Here is a 16,257-nt window from a genome sequence, read left to right as displayed (position 1 = left end):
TAACATTGTCTTAAGATTGAATTAAAGCGTTATCCACCCTAGGTTTTCAGTCCAGGTTTCCCATGTGGGACAAGAAACAGCTTTTTTTTGGGTTGATCTGTTTTGGAACCTTCTTCACATTCCTGTAGCACAATTTTAAACACTTGTTTCCACTATGATAAATAAGTCACATGAGTTGATTGTTGAGGTTTGTCTGATGATCTTGGTATAACACTCTCATGACTCTTTTATTTATTTTTTTCTTTTTCCTAAATATTGTAGATAATTGTCCGCGTCTTTGCTGCCAGCATTTTTATTTCAACCACTTATTCCTTTATGCCTGTGTGCTTCAATTGGCTACAGAGTTAGGTCCCTACAGTACAAGATTGATTTCACTGTAGGAAGTTGACTAAATTTTATATCCCATCACTCTGGCACTATATTGGATGCTATGTGCAGTTTACTGAGAGTATTTACAAATTGATTTTCATCTATTATGTTTTTGAATTCCAGCAGTAGCATTCAATGTGTGCATATATTATGACTTTTATCGTTGAGCCATTTGGATGTTGGAGCTACCGATATAATTGGCCTTTGCAATTATGAGCTGATTTTAGCCAGGATGGCAATGGGATGGCACAGACTAATTTAGCCAGGAAGTGTTCCAAATGCTAAATTCTATTAATTATATTATAAAGCATTACTCGTGTTGATTAATGGTTTTCTCTTAAATCACTGTTATTGCTCAGCATGAAAAATAATTTGTAATGTGATCATTGCTATCATAAGATTGTAGATACAATCACATCATTGTATTTTTTTCTTTTGGGTAATGGAGTGACGCCTGCCATCTTCTGCACTAGGGTGTTGTTTAAAGTCAAGAATAGATTGATTACGCTGTGAATTTGGTAATATTTTAATGAAAAATTCATTTCCTTTATAAGGACAAAATATTGTATTGATTAATACATTAGTTGACTTGAATCCATTATTTCTTCTAATGTATTGGCTACATTTAATATAAAACATTAATACAATGATGCACTAATTTCGCTTCTGAATGTCAACCTTGATATGTGAACATGCAGTGGTGAATTATTCAAATTATACTTAGAATTCCAGATTTTCTACTTGGCTATGGAGTCATCTTACAAGTTATAAAGCAAAACCATTAAAAGACTGAAGCCAACTGTATAAGAGGAAAGGTACTGACAAGGTTAGCAGATTGTCTGCCTGGCAGGAGGCAAAGTATAGGAATAAGAGTGTATCTTTCTGGTTGGTTGCTGGTGATGGTGTGCCGCAGAGTTTACTGTTGGTATTGGGGCTGCTTATATGTCATGTTATATGTCAGTTATTTGGATGAAGGAATTGATGGCTTTGTAACCAAGTTTGCAGACAATATGAAGATAAGGTGGAGTGACAGGCAGTGTTGAGGAAGTAAGATGCCTGCAGAAGGGCTTGGATAGATTGGGGGAATAGGCAAAAAAGTGGCAGGTGGAATATAGTGTAGGGAAGTGCAGAGTGCATCATCGTGCACTTTGGCAGAAGAAATAAAGGTGTAGACTATTTTCTCAGTAATGAGAAAACTCTGAAATCAGAGGTGCAAAGGGACTTGGAAATCCTCATGCTTGATTCCATGAAGGTTAATTTGCAGGTTGAGTCTGTGGTGAGGAAGGCAAATGCTATGTTAGCATTCACTTAAAGTGGACTAGAATACAAAAGCAAGGATGTAATGTTGAGGCTTTATAAAGCACAGGTCAGACCATTCTTGCGAGTCACGTGAGCAGCTTTGGGCCCCTATCTAAGAAAGATGTGCTGGCATAGGAGAGGGTCCAGAGTAAGTTCACATAAATGATCCCAGGAATTAGAGTTAACGTATGAGGAGTATTTGATGATTCTAGGCCTGGAGTTTAGAAGAATGAGGAAGGATCTCAATGAAACCTATCGAATATCGAAAGGCCTTTGAAAGAGTGGATATTGAGAGGGTGTCTACTACAGTGGGGGAATCTAGGACTAGAGGGCACAGCTTCAAAGTAGAGGGATGTCTATTTAGAACCAAGATGAGGAAGAAGTTCTTTAGCCAGAGGTTGGTGAATCTATGGAATTCACTGCCACAGTCAGCTGTCCAGGTCAGATCATAAGGCGGAAGTTGATAGGTTCTTCATTAATCAGAGCATCAAAGTTTAGGGGACACAAAGTACACTGCAGATGCTGTGGTCAAAGCAACACGTACAACAAGCTGGAGGAACTCAGCAGGTCAGGCAGCATCTGTGGAAATGAGCAGTCAACATTTCGGGCCGAGACCCTTCGTCAGGACTGACGAAGTTTAGGGGAGAAAGCAGGAGAATAAAGAGGGATAATAAATCAGCCATGATGAAATGATGGAGCAGACTCAGTGGGCCAAATGGCCTGATTCTGCACCTTGTGGTCTATAACGTGTGCTTTCATCCAGTGTTTAAAAGCAATAAAGGGATTGTTGTTTATCTATGCTATTCACCTTGACTTGTCCTCCCTGTCTGTTTAATGTAAGCTGAATGCATCAGCTGTTCTCATGCATGGCTTGAATTATTAAATCACTATTTCCCACTTCACCAATGCTCAGTTGGAGTTTGCTTTCAGGTACCAAATGTGTACTTTAAGTATTTCAATTTATTTTTCAAATTCTCTATTCATTTGGGAAGGCAATTGTCATACAATTAATGCTGTATGTAGTACTGTATACAATGCTTACTGCTCAAAATTCATGTACTGCATTACCACTGACAGCCGTTATTATTACTTACAGTAAATATCACGAGTTTGTTTCTTGTAGTGGCTGGATTAAATTGTAACTTGCAGTTTGTTTTAACAGATTTAACAGATGGTTATTTCCTCCCCTTGAACATATAGTAACTTGTCCCATGAACGTCCCAATAAGCTGCTGTTTAAAATAACCAGCTGTAATAATCAGTCAGTTTGGGCCCATGCTGATAATTCTGGATTTTAATGTAATTAGTGCTCAAGTATCATCCTGAACTATTAAAATGGTGGTTATGACTTGAAACTGGCACCTGAATCCCAAGATGAATTTTATAAGTTTCAACTTTATTTTTCCATTTGCATACATCACTTAAAAATGTAAACAATTTATTACATTATTTTATTGAAAAATTGCTGACCTTGTTTTAAAAAGAGTGCACTAATGTGAAATTGTATGGTTGATGTACAATTTTGGTTTATAATCTGAATGTGTTATCTGTAGCTTTGCAGAAGATCCTGATTTGGATGGATCTAATGAGTGACTAGTTTTTCTTGGCCTACAAATTGGATGCAGGTTATTGAAATAGCAAAAATTTTAAGAAATTTCGGTGGAATTCAAATTAATTTCCCTTGGCTGCCTGTTTGAACTTACTGTCCATGATCCTGGGGCAACCTACTTCGTAATTTGATGCTTCCATCCTGGAAAATTGAACCATTTTTAATGTTTTCCTCTGATGGATAGCTTTAAAGGCAGCTTGATTTTAAGACTTTATTTTAAACTTATTTTCTTTAGCTAAATTACTTCAATTGTACGCAGCAACCTGAATTTGTTCAAAGGCAGCACTTTTACACAGTCACCAGTTATGTCCTCCATTCTAGTTTACTGTGTACAGTGGTTTGTTGGTTCTTACAGATCTTCAAAATGCTAGAGGGTACATATATATTTCAAACACAGTTTAGTTTTATTTTCTGGAGTCATGTGACCTGGATGGTGCTTTGTTTCAAAAATTCTTGTGGTAAAATTCAATGTATTGAGTAAAAATGAACAAAACACATTAATTAGAGAAAGCTAATCTCTTACTAAGTGTACAGTGTAGAAGGCTGAACATTATTTAGAGCACCTTATTTCTCTTATAATCAGTGATGTTGCAATAAACACTTTGCATATGTACTAGAAGTTTGAAAGACTAACTGGAAAGTACGAGTTCCAGCACATCAGGCAATCCCTGGATTTCCTGTTGGAGAATAACAATTTTGGTTTAAAAAAAAAGGTTAATCAAATATTTGGATCCTATTTAATTTTTGTTAAACTACAGATGAAAACTGTACAGAATATAACTCATTTTATGCATTTATTCTGAATCAGATTTATTATCTCTGACATATATTATGAAATTTGTTGTTTTGCACCAGCAGTGCAGTACAATACATAAAATATATTATAAATTGCAATAAGAAATGTGTGTCTACACATTTGAATACACACAAATGTGTGTATTCAACAATAGTGAGGTAGTGTTCATGGACCGTTCAGAAATTTAATGATGCAGGGGAAGAAGCAACTCGTAAAACATTAAGACACTGCACAGGATCGGAAAAAAAGCTGCAGAGGATTGTAAACTCAGGCTCCTATATTACCTCCCTGATGGTAGTAATGAGAAGAGGGTATGTCCTGGCTGGTGGTGCCTTTTTTGAGACATCAGCTTTTGAAGATGTCTTTGATGGTGGGGAGGCTTGTGCCCGTGATGGAATTTATGATCCTCTGCAGTCGCCCCTCCACACCAGTTTGTGATGCAGCCTGTTGTAATGCTTTCCATAGTACAGTTGTGGAAATTTGTGAGTCTTTGACGTACCCAATCTCCACACACTCCAAATGAAATATAGCTGCTGGTATGCCTTCTTTGTAATTGAATGAATGTGCTGGGCCCAAGATAGATCTTCAGAGATGTTGACTCCCATGAACTTGAAGTTGCTCACCCTTTCCTCTGCTGACCCTTTGTGTTCCCTTGACTTCCCCTTCCTGAATTCCACAATCAATTCTTTGATCTTACTGGTGTTGAGTGTAAGGCTGTTGTTGCAACACGATTCAACGGACTGATCTACCTCACTTCTATATACAGTGGCATGCAAAAGTTTGGGCACCCCGGTCAAAATTTCTGTTACTGTGAATAGTTAATTGAGTAGTAGATGAACTATCTCCAAAAGTCATAAAGTTAAAGATGAAACATTCTTTTCAACACTTTAAGCAAGATTAGTGTATTATTTTTGTTTTTGTACAATTTTAGAGTGGGGGGAAAAAGGAATTGAGCACCATGCAAAAGTTTGGGCACCGCAAGAGATTTGAGCTCTCAGATAACTTCTACCAAGGTCTCAGACCTTAATTCGCTTGTTAGGGCAATGGCTTGTTCACAGTCATCGTTAGGAAAAGCCAGGTGATGCAAATTTCAAAGCTTTATAAATTCCCTGACTCCTCAAATCTTGTCCCAACTATCAGCAGCCATGGGCTCTTCTAAGCAGCTGCCTAGCACTCTGAAAATTAAAATAAATGATACCTACAAAGCAGGAGAAGGCTATGAGAAGAGAACAGAGCATTTTCAGGTAGCCGTTTCCTCAGTTCGTAATTAATTAAATGGCAGTTAACAGAAACAGTGGAAGTCAAATTGAGGTCTGGAAGACCAAGAAAACTTTGCAAGAGAACTGCTCGTAGGATTGCTAGAAAAGCAAATCAAAACCCCCGTTTGACTGCAAAAGACCTTCAGGAAGATTTAGCGGACTCTGGAGTGGTGATGCGTTGTTCTACTGTGTAGCGATACGTGCACAAATATGACCTTCATGGAAGAGTCATCAGAAGAGAACCTTTCCTGCGTCCTCACCACAAAATTCAGCGTCAACAGTTTGCAAAAGATCATCTAAACATGCCTGATGCATTTTGGAAATAAGTCCTGTGGACTGATGAAGTTAAAATAGAACTTTTTGGCTGCAATGAGCAAAGGCATGTTTGGAGAAAAAAGGGTGCAGAACTTCATGAAAAGAACACCTTTCCAACTGTTAAGTACGAAGGTGAAGGGAACATTTGGTAGAGGGAAGAATGAATTTAATTAAATACCAGCAAATTCTGGAAGCAAACATCACACTGCCTGTAAAAAAAAAGAGCTGAAGATGCAAAGAGAATGGCTTCTACAACAGGATAATGATCCTAAACACACCTCAAAATCCACAATGGGACTACCTCAAGAGGCACAAGCTGAGGGTTTTGCCACGGCCTTCAAAGTCCCCTGACCTAAACATCATCGAAAATCTGTGGATAGACCTTAAAAGAGCAGTGCATGCAAGACGGCCCAAGAATCTCACAGGACTAGAAGCCTTTTGCAAGGAAGAATGGGCGAAAATCCCCCAGACAAGAATTGAAAGACTCTTAGCTGGCTACAGAAAGCATTTACAGGCTGTGATACTTGCCAAAGGGGCTGTTACTAAGTACTGACCATGCAGGGTGTCCAAACTTTTGTTTTGGGCCCTTTTCCTTTTTTTGTTATTTTGAAACTGTAAAAGATGGAAATAAAAAAAGTAATCTTGCTTAAAATGTTAAAGAAATGTGTCATCTTTAACGTTATGTCTTTTGGAAATCAGGTCATCTTTTACTCGCTTAGCTATTCACAGTAACAGAAGTATTGACCAGGGGTGCCCAAACTTTTGCATGCTACTGTATCTCCTCATCACCATCTGAGATTCTGTGTCATTGGCGAATTTATAGATGCATTTTGCTCTGTGCCTAGCCACACAGTCCTGGGTGTAGAGTGAGTAGAGCAGCAAGCATCCTTGAGATGCGCCAGTGTTTGTCAGAAAGGGGGCGATGTTATTTCCAATCTGCACTGACTGTGGTCTGCCAGTGAGGAAGTCAAGTGTTCTGATGTGCAGTATTAGGATTGATATTTAATTTTCTGCACATTTAGTGCTCTGATTTCAATTTTGTTGTCTAAACTTTAAACAATTTTCATTTAAAAGTTAGCATATCAACTGGGCAACTCATTAAATTTATTTGCATTCATTAGTTGTGAAGGTCTGTCTTTTTTTGTGAATAGTGGCAGGGGAATAGATACTATCTGGATGTTAGGCACAAATAAATGCAAAGACTTGTTATGCCAGGACTCCACTGTGTATTACTGATAAAACATAAAATAATACAGCATAGGAACAGGCCCCTCGGCCTGACCATGATACCAATTTAAACTATTCCCATCTGTCTGCACATAGTTTATTTTTCTCTATTCCCCAACTGTTCATGTACCTGATACATGCCTCTCATAATCGTGTCTGTTTCCACCATTTCACCTGATAGTACATTCCAGGTTCCTACTATCTGTTTAATAAAATTGCCTTGTAAATCTCCTTTAACTTCTGTTCCTCTCTCCTTAAAACTGTGTCTTCTAGTACTTGACATTTCCACTCGTGGTTGAGTAGGGATTGGGGGAAGGCTGTCTGTCTACCTGTTTATACCTGTCACCGATCATTCCTTAGCCTCCAGTGGTCCAGAAAAAGCAATTCAAGTTTGTCCAATCTTTCTTTACATCTAATACTCTATGTAATCCAGACAATGTTCTGGTGAAGAACTTCTGCATCTTCTCCAAAGCTTCCACATTGCAACCAGAATTGCGCACACAATAATTCAGATAAGACCTCGTTAAAGTTTTATACAACTGCAACAAGACTTCCTGACTTGTATACTCATCACATTGACTGATGCAGGCAAGTATGCAATACAGCTTTCACCCCGTCTTCTTGTGTTGCAGTTTTCAGTAATTTGTACACTTGCTCTCCAAGATCCTTCTCCACATTGTTGCTCCCAAGAGTCCTGGCATTTACTAATTTCCTCTTTCCATTGACTTCTCCAAATTGCTATTGCTCAGGCTTTGCTCAAAGTCTGTAGGCTTGTGAGCCTGTTGTGAGATAGTCCAGGGCAGATTGCCTAAATGAATTTGAAGGACACATTCCAATGCTTTAGCTTGTTATTTGAATACTGCCCAATGAAATAAGCTTTTGGGCTTTGAATGTGTCCCTGATTGATGCAATGAAGCAGAAACCCTTCACTTTCTAGAGATTTAAGGTCTGCTAGCTTCTGTTTTCTGAATTTAAAAAAAACTATAGCAGCGATAAATCTGTCAGAGTTGCTACTTCTCCATTTCCAGGCTTCAAGATTTGCTGGGAATTGTTGGTACATAAATACAATCAAGCCATTCAAATTTGTTCAAACTGGCCTGAGTAGTGTTTTGTTGCAACTCTTCTTGTATTTCATTAGTTGTAAAATGCTCCGTATATGTTGCAAAAATTTAGAAAGTTATCAACAATTATAAGCCTGAAATAAATAAGTATAAATCAGTATAAGCCTGAAATAAATACGTTTACAACCATGTACATAAGGTGAAGGACATGCAATATAGGCTAAAATAAATCAGTAACTCCGAATTTGAGAAAACCACAACATTATGTGCCATATGAGTTTCAATCTGTCCCTTTTTGTTATCTTGCCTAGAATTACGACAAGCAATGCAAGGATTACCATATAGTCTGAATGTATTTTTCTCTTTACAGGATCGCACTCGTCTGCATGATTCCCTCAATATGATTTCACTTGAAAACTCTCTCATTGATATAATGAGAGCTGAACAAGATCCCCTGAAAGGTTAGTGTTATTGTACAGGTATTAAAGTAGATGTGACATAAGAAGTGATTATTCAGTCCTATAGCAAAAGGTGGAACACCTGTGTAAGCAATATATAAATATTTGAGACCTAAAATAAGAAAGAATTAAACATAAAACTGATGCAAGTCTACAAAGCTGTAGAAGAGTAATCTTGTGCAGTTGAATGTATGCCAGGAGAATTTAGTAACTAGAAGATTTTTTTAAAAAAAAAGCAAATAAATGGTCTGAGATAAAAGCAGTATGTTGGAAATGCTCAGCAGTCCAAGCAATGTCTGTGGAGATGTACACAAGCAATTTAGAAAGAGTAACTTTCTTTCTCCATAAATATTACACAACCTGAGTATTTCCAGTGTTGTATTTAATAAAAATAATGCTTTATTGCATGCAGAAAATATTTTCATTTTTCAGGATGACGTAAATCCAAACATGTCCTAGTTGAAATCAGTTGATAACTAAGAATAACCTAATGATTGTAAATAGTATTGTGTAGAATTTTGTGGTGCAGAAAGAGAACTTTCAACTTCAAAGTTTGTTGCTGATTAACTCATTCCCCTTTAAATCAACCCACTCAACAAATCTTTATATTCTTTGCATCTTTCTGTACTTAACTAGTTTCTGCTATATACAAATCTATGGACTTTAGGTATTCCATACAGTACTGAAGATTGGTAATAACACAAAATTCAAGATACTGCCTCCTGATAATGATTTCATTTTCACTGTTGTTAATGTAAGTTATATATGCTATAGTCCAACTTGTGCATTTTGTGCAATTCTTTTATTTAGAAGTTCCATTAGTGAATGGCATTTTTGAATATATGGTGACACAGTGGAGAAACTGTCATTGTTGGTACCTCACCTTTATAAGAGCCCAAGTTCAGTGTTGACGTGTGGAGCTTGCACATTCTCCTATGATTTCCTGGAGTTCCACCAAGAAATGCTGCTGGTTCCTTCAAACATCCCAAAGGTTAATTACTTAAAATTACCCCTTAGTTTAGATAGCAAAATAATCGATAGTGAGTTGATGGACATGAGAGAATGGGTGCAACTGTATAGGTAAATAAGGAGAGAGGAATAGAAATAATGGGATTACTCTGCTGGAAGTTAGCAATGAGCTAAATGGACTTTTATAGCATGTGTGAAAGATTCAACAAGAGAAGCAAATATACTCCATTTTATGAGTAATAAATTCAGATTTATTTATCAAATGTACATTGAAACATACAGTGAAGAGCATCATTTGCATTAATAAGCAAAACACCCCAGGGCATGCTGAGGACAACCTGCAAATGTCATTACACATTCTGGCACCAACATTCCATGCACACAATGTTCATCAGAGTGATACAAACGGCAACAAGAACAGAACAAAACAAGACAACAGCAAGACAAGCCCCTTTCCTACCTTCCCCCTCTCAGACACAGAAAGACTGCCTCCGGTCATTTGTATTGGACTCTCAGACTCACCAACTTTAATCTTCGATCTTCGGGTTGTCTGCCTCTGGACTTTGACTTTCAGCTTTGCTGTCTGGGCTTTGCTGACCTTTTGATATTAGACCCCAGGGTTTGCTGATCATGGGCCTGACCTTCAAGCATCAACTTCTAGACTTGGCACAGCTCTCCAACCCTGATGACCTTGGGCTCACCGGCCTGCATGACTCCCACCCATGCAAACCCCTGAGCCTGGACTTGATGACTTTGGAATAGGTAATTTCCTCAGTGTCAACTGACCCGATCTCCAGGATCACTGACTTTCGACTGTTGGTCTGCAAGGAGCACTCTGACTCAGACATTGAACACTGGCTCTGCCCCTAACGCTTCCTTTTTTGTTTTCATTTATTCTTGTCACTAAATGTTAACCTGACCCATAATTCTAGACACTGGACACTAGAATACTACAGCACAGTACAGGCCCTTCGGCCCTCGATGTTGTGCCAACCCATGTATTCCTTAAAAAAGTACTAAACCCACACTACCCTGTAACCCTCTATTTTTCTTTCATCCGTGTGCCTGTCCAAGAGGCTCTTAAGTACTCCTAATGTTTTCGCCTCCACCACCATCGCTAGCAAGTCATTCCAGGTACCCACAACCCTCTGTGTAAAGAACTTACCCCTGATGTCTCCCCTAAACTTCCCTCCCTTAACTTTGTACATATGATCTCTGATGTTTGCTATTCGTGCCCTGGGAAACAGCTACTGGCTATCCACCCTATCTATGCCTCTCATAATCTTGTAGATCTCTATCAAGTCCCCTCTCATCCTTCTACGCTCCAAAGAGAAAAGTCCTTGCACAGTTCTCAAAACCATCCCTACGAACCTAAAACAAAATCGAAACTATAACATCGATGGCCATCACAGTTCAGTACCATCTTGACACAAACACTGGCTCTTGCCACTCACCTCTAAGTCTTCTTCATCCCAGTCCCTAAACCCTAACCTGACTGCTAATTCCCCAAGCTGCCTCGAAAACTATCTCTACAAAAAAATGCTATTAGCGATATTAATTATTTAAAAAATATTATTGAAACACAAAAGTATGCCTGATACGATAGACAATAATAGTAGTTCAGCTATTATTATAGGTGAAAGTGCTTAGTTGGAATCTGGATATTTCTGACAAAATATCTTGTTTGTTTTTCTTTGTAATGAATTTAAATACATTTGTAGTCTTGACTGACAGACGCATAAAATAGGCCAGAATATTTATAAATTATGCAGTGAAAATAATTTTTAACTTGTTCACCTACTGTCAATTTTAAACTTCCTCTGATTTAATTGGAGACAAAGAAATGAGGATATAATAACAATTCTGGAACTGCTGCAAAAGCAGTATGTGGTTTCTCCTCTCACGGACAATGGAAATCAAATCACTATACTTTATAACCATAGAAGGTGAGGTGTCTATAGCTTCCTTGGCCAGAGTTTGTGTTTTAAAGAGCATCACATCTCTTTGTTATGTTATCTAAATATTGTGTGCAGGCAGGCCCTTGCCTTGTGAGAATTTGTTAAACCTTATTAGAACCTGTTGAAATGACAATAATGAACATCATTTTCATCAGTTAACATTGTTACTTCAAATAATGTAAATATTTCATTGGTCTGTGATTATTGTTCTATCTAGAACTTTACTTAGCAAGCCAGACATTGTTCTTATTAACTAACTTAGCATTTGTCTTGGTGTAAGATTGTGTTTGGAGAAAAGGAATCCATGAAACTTACAACTTTTGATGGGATGACCAAAACTGTAGTCAAATAAAACACATTTTTCTGGAGGATGATGTTAAGAGCACAGTATCGGGAATATAGTAATAGCTTCAGTATTCCTTCAAGTGGTGCAGACAATTTTTATCCCTTTAAGTTCACCTCTATTTTTGGCTCTCTTATATAGTGGACTCTTGGGTGTTTGAGCATTTTGGAAGACTAAGCCTGCACTGCCCCCTGTTACTATTGGTGGTGAGGACCTACAGGTACCTGGGGGTGCAGATGGATGAGTGACTTGACTGGGGCATCAAAGAGGCTGTGTACAAGAAGGGCCACAGGTGCCTCTACTTCCTGAGGAGACTGAGGTTCTTAGGAGTAAGCAGTCCTTCACATGTTCTACCAGTCTGTTGTCACCAGTACAGTCTTCTAGGTGGTGGTGTGCTGGGGCAATGGCATCAACACAGGTGATGGCAGCAGGCTCAATAACTAATTAAAAAGGCTGGGTGTGTTATAGGAGTCAAACTGGACACACTGGAGGCTGTGGTAGAGCAAAGGTCTACAGAAAATCTTGACAATGTTTCTCACCCTCTGTGTGCCACCTTAGCTAAACAAAGGAGCTCTTTAATTAAAAGACAGCTACACTGCTCCAAAGAGTGCTATATGAGGTCATTCTTACCCTTGGCCATTAGGCTCTATAACAAGTCAACCTATAGCCGGGAAGTGATGACCCCCTCCTTTTAGACTTTTTGATGTAACTTACTTTTTATTCTTTCTTACTTCTCTTAATATTTGTATATCTGTGCACTTATAATACTGCTGTGACACTATTGATGTCAAAAGAAATTAACAAGTATCTATCCATTTGTTAATAATTTGGCAGTCAGCAAGTTTTCCTGCACATCATTTTTAATTTGGATCATAATCATTTTCTATTGAACTTTGACATTCAGGTGCCAGTGGAGTTGTTTCTTATGAGTGTCATGTTGCTAGGCACTTTAAATTGTGTCTGTTTGGATATACTAGATCTCCCATTCAGTCTCACTAAATCAGGTACTTTTGGGCAAATGGCAAGAATTTTTTCACAGGTGCTAATTTTGGTTAACTTTAGAACACTCCAGACAGAGTGAACACTGCAGCTTCCTGTTGGTTGTGAGTTATTGGGTATCTTTGAGCTGTTTTCTGGGGAGAGCTATCCCACGCTGGCTTTCTGCTAACATGCCTGTTCTTATGAATTGCTTTTCCATCTCATTCTTTATTAGAGAATTATGAGTTAAGTTCTTTAATAAAATGAACTCTGTAGCTTCTATGATTCAAGAAGAAGGGTTTAATTTAGTTCAGGTATTCTAATAACAGCAGAATAAGGATGTTTTAGACTTGTAAAAGATATACAGAATATTAGGACAATGTCCAAAGACTTATGAACAAAATGATGAAAGCAGCAAATGTGTGCTAAAGGTTAACTTCTGAATACTGAAAGGGCTAGGTACTAATGTGTTTCTGTCAGCGTCTGTCCTGAGCTTGAAGTGTTAAATAGTCTGTGTATTGGTTTTATTATTCTATGTGGATAATAATCTGCTTTTTTTTGGCTGTTCCCTCTGGTGTGTTAACCTACTTAAACTAACAAAGAGGTTCTTGTCACAACACCAGCAGTGATTCAAGAAGGCTGATTTGGTTGAATGGCAACATCAAGTGTAAGGTTATAGCACATAATATGGTGGTGCAAGGGTGTAATCCAATTCAAATGCAAAAAAGTGTGCAATGGTACAAAATAAAGAGAATGGAAAATGAGCATAGTGTGAGTTAACATACGTGGTAGACTTCGTAGGAACAGATTTTACTAAGTATATGCTGTTTCAGCATGTTTCCAACTTTAGTTTCCTATTTTTATTTACAGTTGCATTTCTGTTTTGAACATTTCCTTAGTCTTCCTTTAATAATTGCAGTTTTTAAAGAAATATTTATGAATTGACATTTTGTCGTATTCATTTCACACTTCTCTTTGCTCCTGCACTACAACTGTGGTAATGCTTAAACTTTATTGGCTGTGAATCACTTTTGTATTGTCCTGAAAGATGTTATATAGATTAATAAGCATAAAAATTTACTTTTTGCTGGTTTCTTATGGCCTTGCATGCTTAATTTTTTTTGACCAATTCTGTCACCCTCTATAAATGTTAGTTGAAGAGCAAGTAGGAGAAGAAAATAATACATGCAGAATAGCCACTTTTTAAAAGGTGTTAATAGCATTTTGAAAAATATCTTGATTGCAGTCTGTGATCAGCATGTTAGAAAACTTGTATATCTTTTTGGTGGATGATGAAAGAATAGCATACCTTTGGGTAATGATCTTCATAATGGTATGTTCCTGGTGCAAACAAATTAATAATTTTTGCTAAAAGTTGCAGAGGTTGCAGCTATTGAGTCATGAACATTTCAGTTTGGAATTTGATTTTCTCTGTTCAAAGGTATAATTAAAGTCAAATCTGACTTAATTTAGCTGGACATTTCAAAATTTGTTTCGGCAAAGAGAACTGTAAAACTGAATAATTATCCACTTTTGGGAAAAATGTTTTTTTTTTCAAAGCACTGATAAGACCTGAAGTAGGTCTTGTGAAGGTTGCTTTGTTTTAACTTGGTGAAAGTCACGAACAAAACACAATGATCTTATTCTCAGACTTAGAATTTGTTTACAACCTAATCTTTAAGTAGAAAGTTGAAACGAACTGAAACAGTACATCTTTTATGTTGTATAGTTGTGGTTGAGAATGAAAGCCAATGGAATGTTGAGCCTGTGTCTTAAGTTTAATTTACTAAGCAATGTGGACTCAATACCCCGATTACATGCTGGATATGACCAAACAAAACATTCATTGCAATGCAATTCGTATGAAAATAGCTTCAAAAATATTTGCAAAAAGGACAAGGGTTAAGTAGCTGTGTGGCCAGTTGTCATTATTCTGTGTATCATTTGGGCATCTTGCATATAACACATGCATGGTATTAATAACATAGTGCCGATTTCTAGAAGTGACCAGTGGCAGTGATATGTTGGGTGTGAACTCAGCAGCAAATGCTTATGGAACATGAAATTGATCAGCTTTTGCATTATGTAGGATACCTATTGTTATCTGCAAGGACAGTTCTTTTTTTTGTCGATTCCTAATTGCTCATGAACAGGTGGTGATGAGCTGTTTCTTGGACCATTGCACTCTGTAGTAACAGTATGTCTGTTGATGATAGGGTACCCAGCATTTTAACTGTGACTTTAAGGAATGATCACATATTTACAAGACATTCTGGTATGATACATGAAAGGGAATTTGGAGATAATTGCAAGTACTTGACACCACTTACCACTTGAAAGATCAAAGTTAGCGAGTTTGTGAAGTTTTGAGTTATTAGTAGTGCGTACAGTACCCAAAGTGACGTGGTGGTAGAGGAAGAAACTGTTACAAATGGAGAAAAGAATGCCAACAGAACTTTGGCTTCATGAAAGGTGGGGGGGAAGAAAATATGCTTCTGTTTGCAATAAAGTTGCTGAGGGCAAGAGGATTAAAAAATTTCAAGTTCCTTAGAGTCAACATCACCAATGGCCTGTCCTGGTCTAATTATACACAAGAATGCTCACCAGTGCCTCAGCATCCTCAGGAGTCTATGTCCCCTTTGACCCTCACCAGTTTTTACTGATACACCAAAGAAACCTTATCCAGATGCATCATGCTAACTGTTTGGCCTGTGACTGCAAAAAACTGGAGAATGTTGTGGACACAGCTCAGTACATTGTGGAAACCAGCTGCCCCTCCGTGGATATACTTCTGTCTGTCTATACTTCTCCCTGCCTCTGTAAAGCAGCAAAAGGCAATAAAATGACCTCTCACTCTGGTCATTCCCTCATCTGCTCTCTTCCTTTTGGTAGAATGGACTCTTGACATCAGTTGACCTTGTTATGGCCTTGTACATTTTCTCTCTAACTGTAGCACTTTATTCTGCATTCTCTTATTGTTTTACCTTGTACTTCCTGAATGCAGTTTTGTAATTAAATGGATGAGCAAAATAAAGTTTTCTTGTACTTCAGTGGCCACTTTATTAGGTACAGGAGGTCCTAATAAAGTAGACACCAAGTGTATGTTCATGGTCTTTTGCTGTAGCTCATCCACTATAAGGTTTGATGTTTTGGGCATTCAGAGATGCTCTTCTGCACACCATTGTGGCGATGAATGGTTATTTAAGTTACTGTCACCTTTCTGTCAGCTTCGACAAGTCTGACCATTCTCCTCTGCCTTCCCTTATTAACAAGTCATTTTTGCTCACAGAACTGCTGCTCACTGGATTTTCTTTGTTTTTCACACTATTCTCTGTAAACTCTAGAGTCCAAGTGTGAAAATCCCAGGAGATCGACAATTTCTAAGATACTCAAATCACCCTATCTGGCACCAATATTTAAATCACATTTCTACCTAGTTCTGATGTTTAGTCTGAACAACAACTGAACCTGTTTACCATGCCTGCATGCTTTTGTATATTGAGTTGCCGCCACATGATTAGCTGATTAGATGTTTTCATTAATGAGCAGGTGTACCTAGTAAAGAGGCCACTGAGTGAATGTGACAATAAATGAATTTATCCTCTGGTAGTTTGGAG

The 16,257-nt window shown here is 37.8% G+C and overlaps 1 protein-coding gene across 3 annotated transcripts in view; it reads left to right on the top strand.

The window, feature by feature from the left end:
* Positions 1–16,257, top strand: part of LOC140738015 (cytoplasmic polyadenylation element-binding protein 2-like) — a 117,393-nt gene that overhangs the window by 30,505 nt on the left and 70,631 nt on the right. For all 3 annotated transcript variants that reach the window (XM_073064987.1, XM_073064984.1, XM_073064986.1), the window contains exon 3: positions 8,305–8,395. In XM_073064987.1, coding sequence (XP_072921088.1) covers positions 8,305–8,395 — 91 coding nt within the window. The remainder of the gene's footprint in view (positions 1–8,304; positions 8,396–16,257) is intronic.

Source organism: Hemitrygon akajei, chromosome 13, assembly GCF_048418815.1.
Source record: "Hemitrygon akajei chromosome 13, sHemAka1.3, whole genome shotgun sequence".
Lineage (NCBI taxonomy): Eukaryota > Metazoa > Chordata > Chondrichthyes > Myliobatiformes > Dasyatidae > Hemitrygon > Hemitrygon akajei.
Note: the sequence above shows the minus strand (reverse complement) of the source record. Positions and strands in the feature narration are given on the sequence as shown.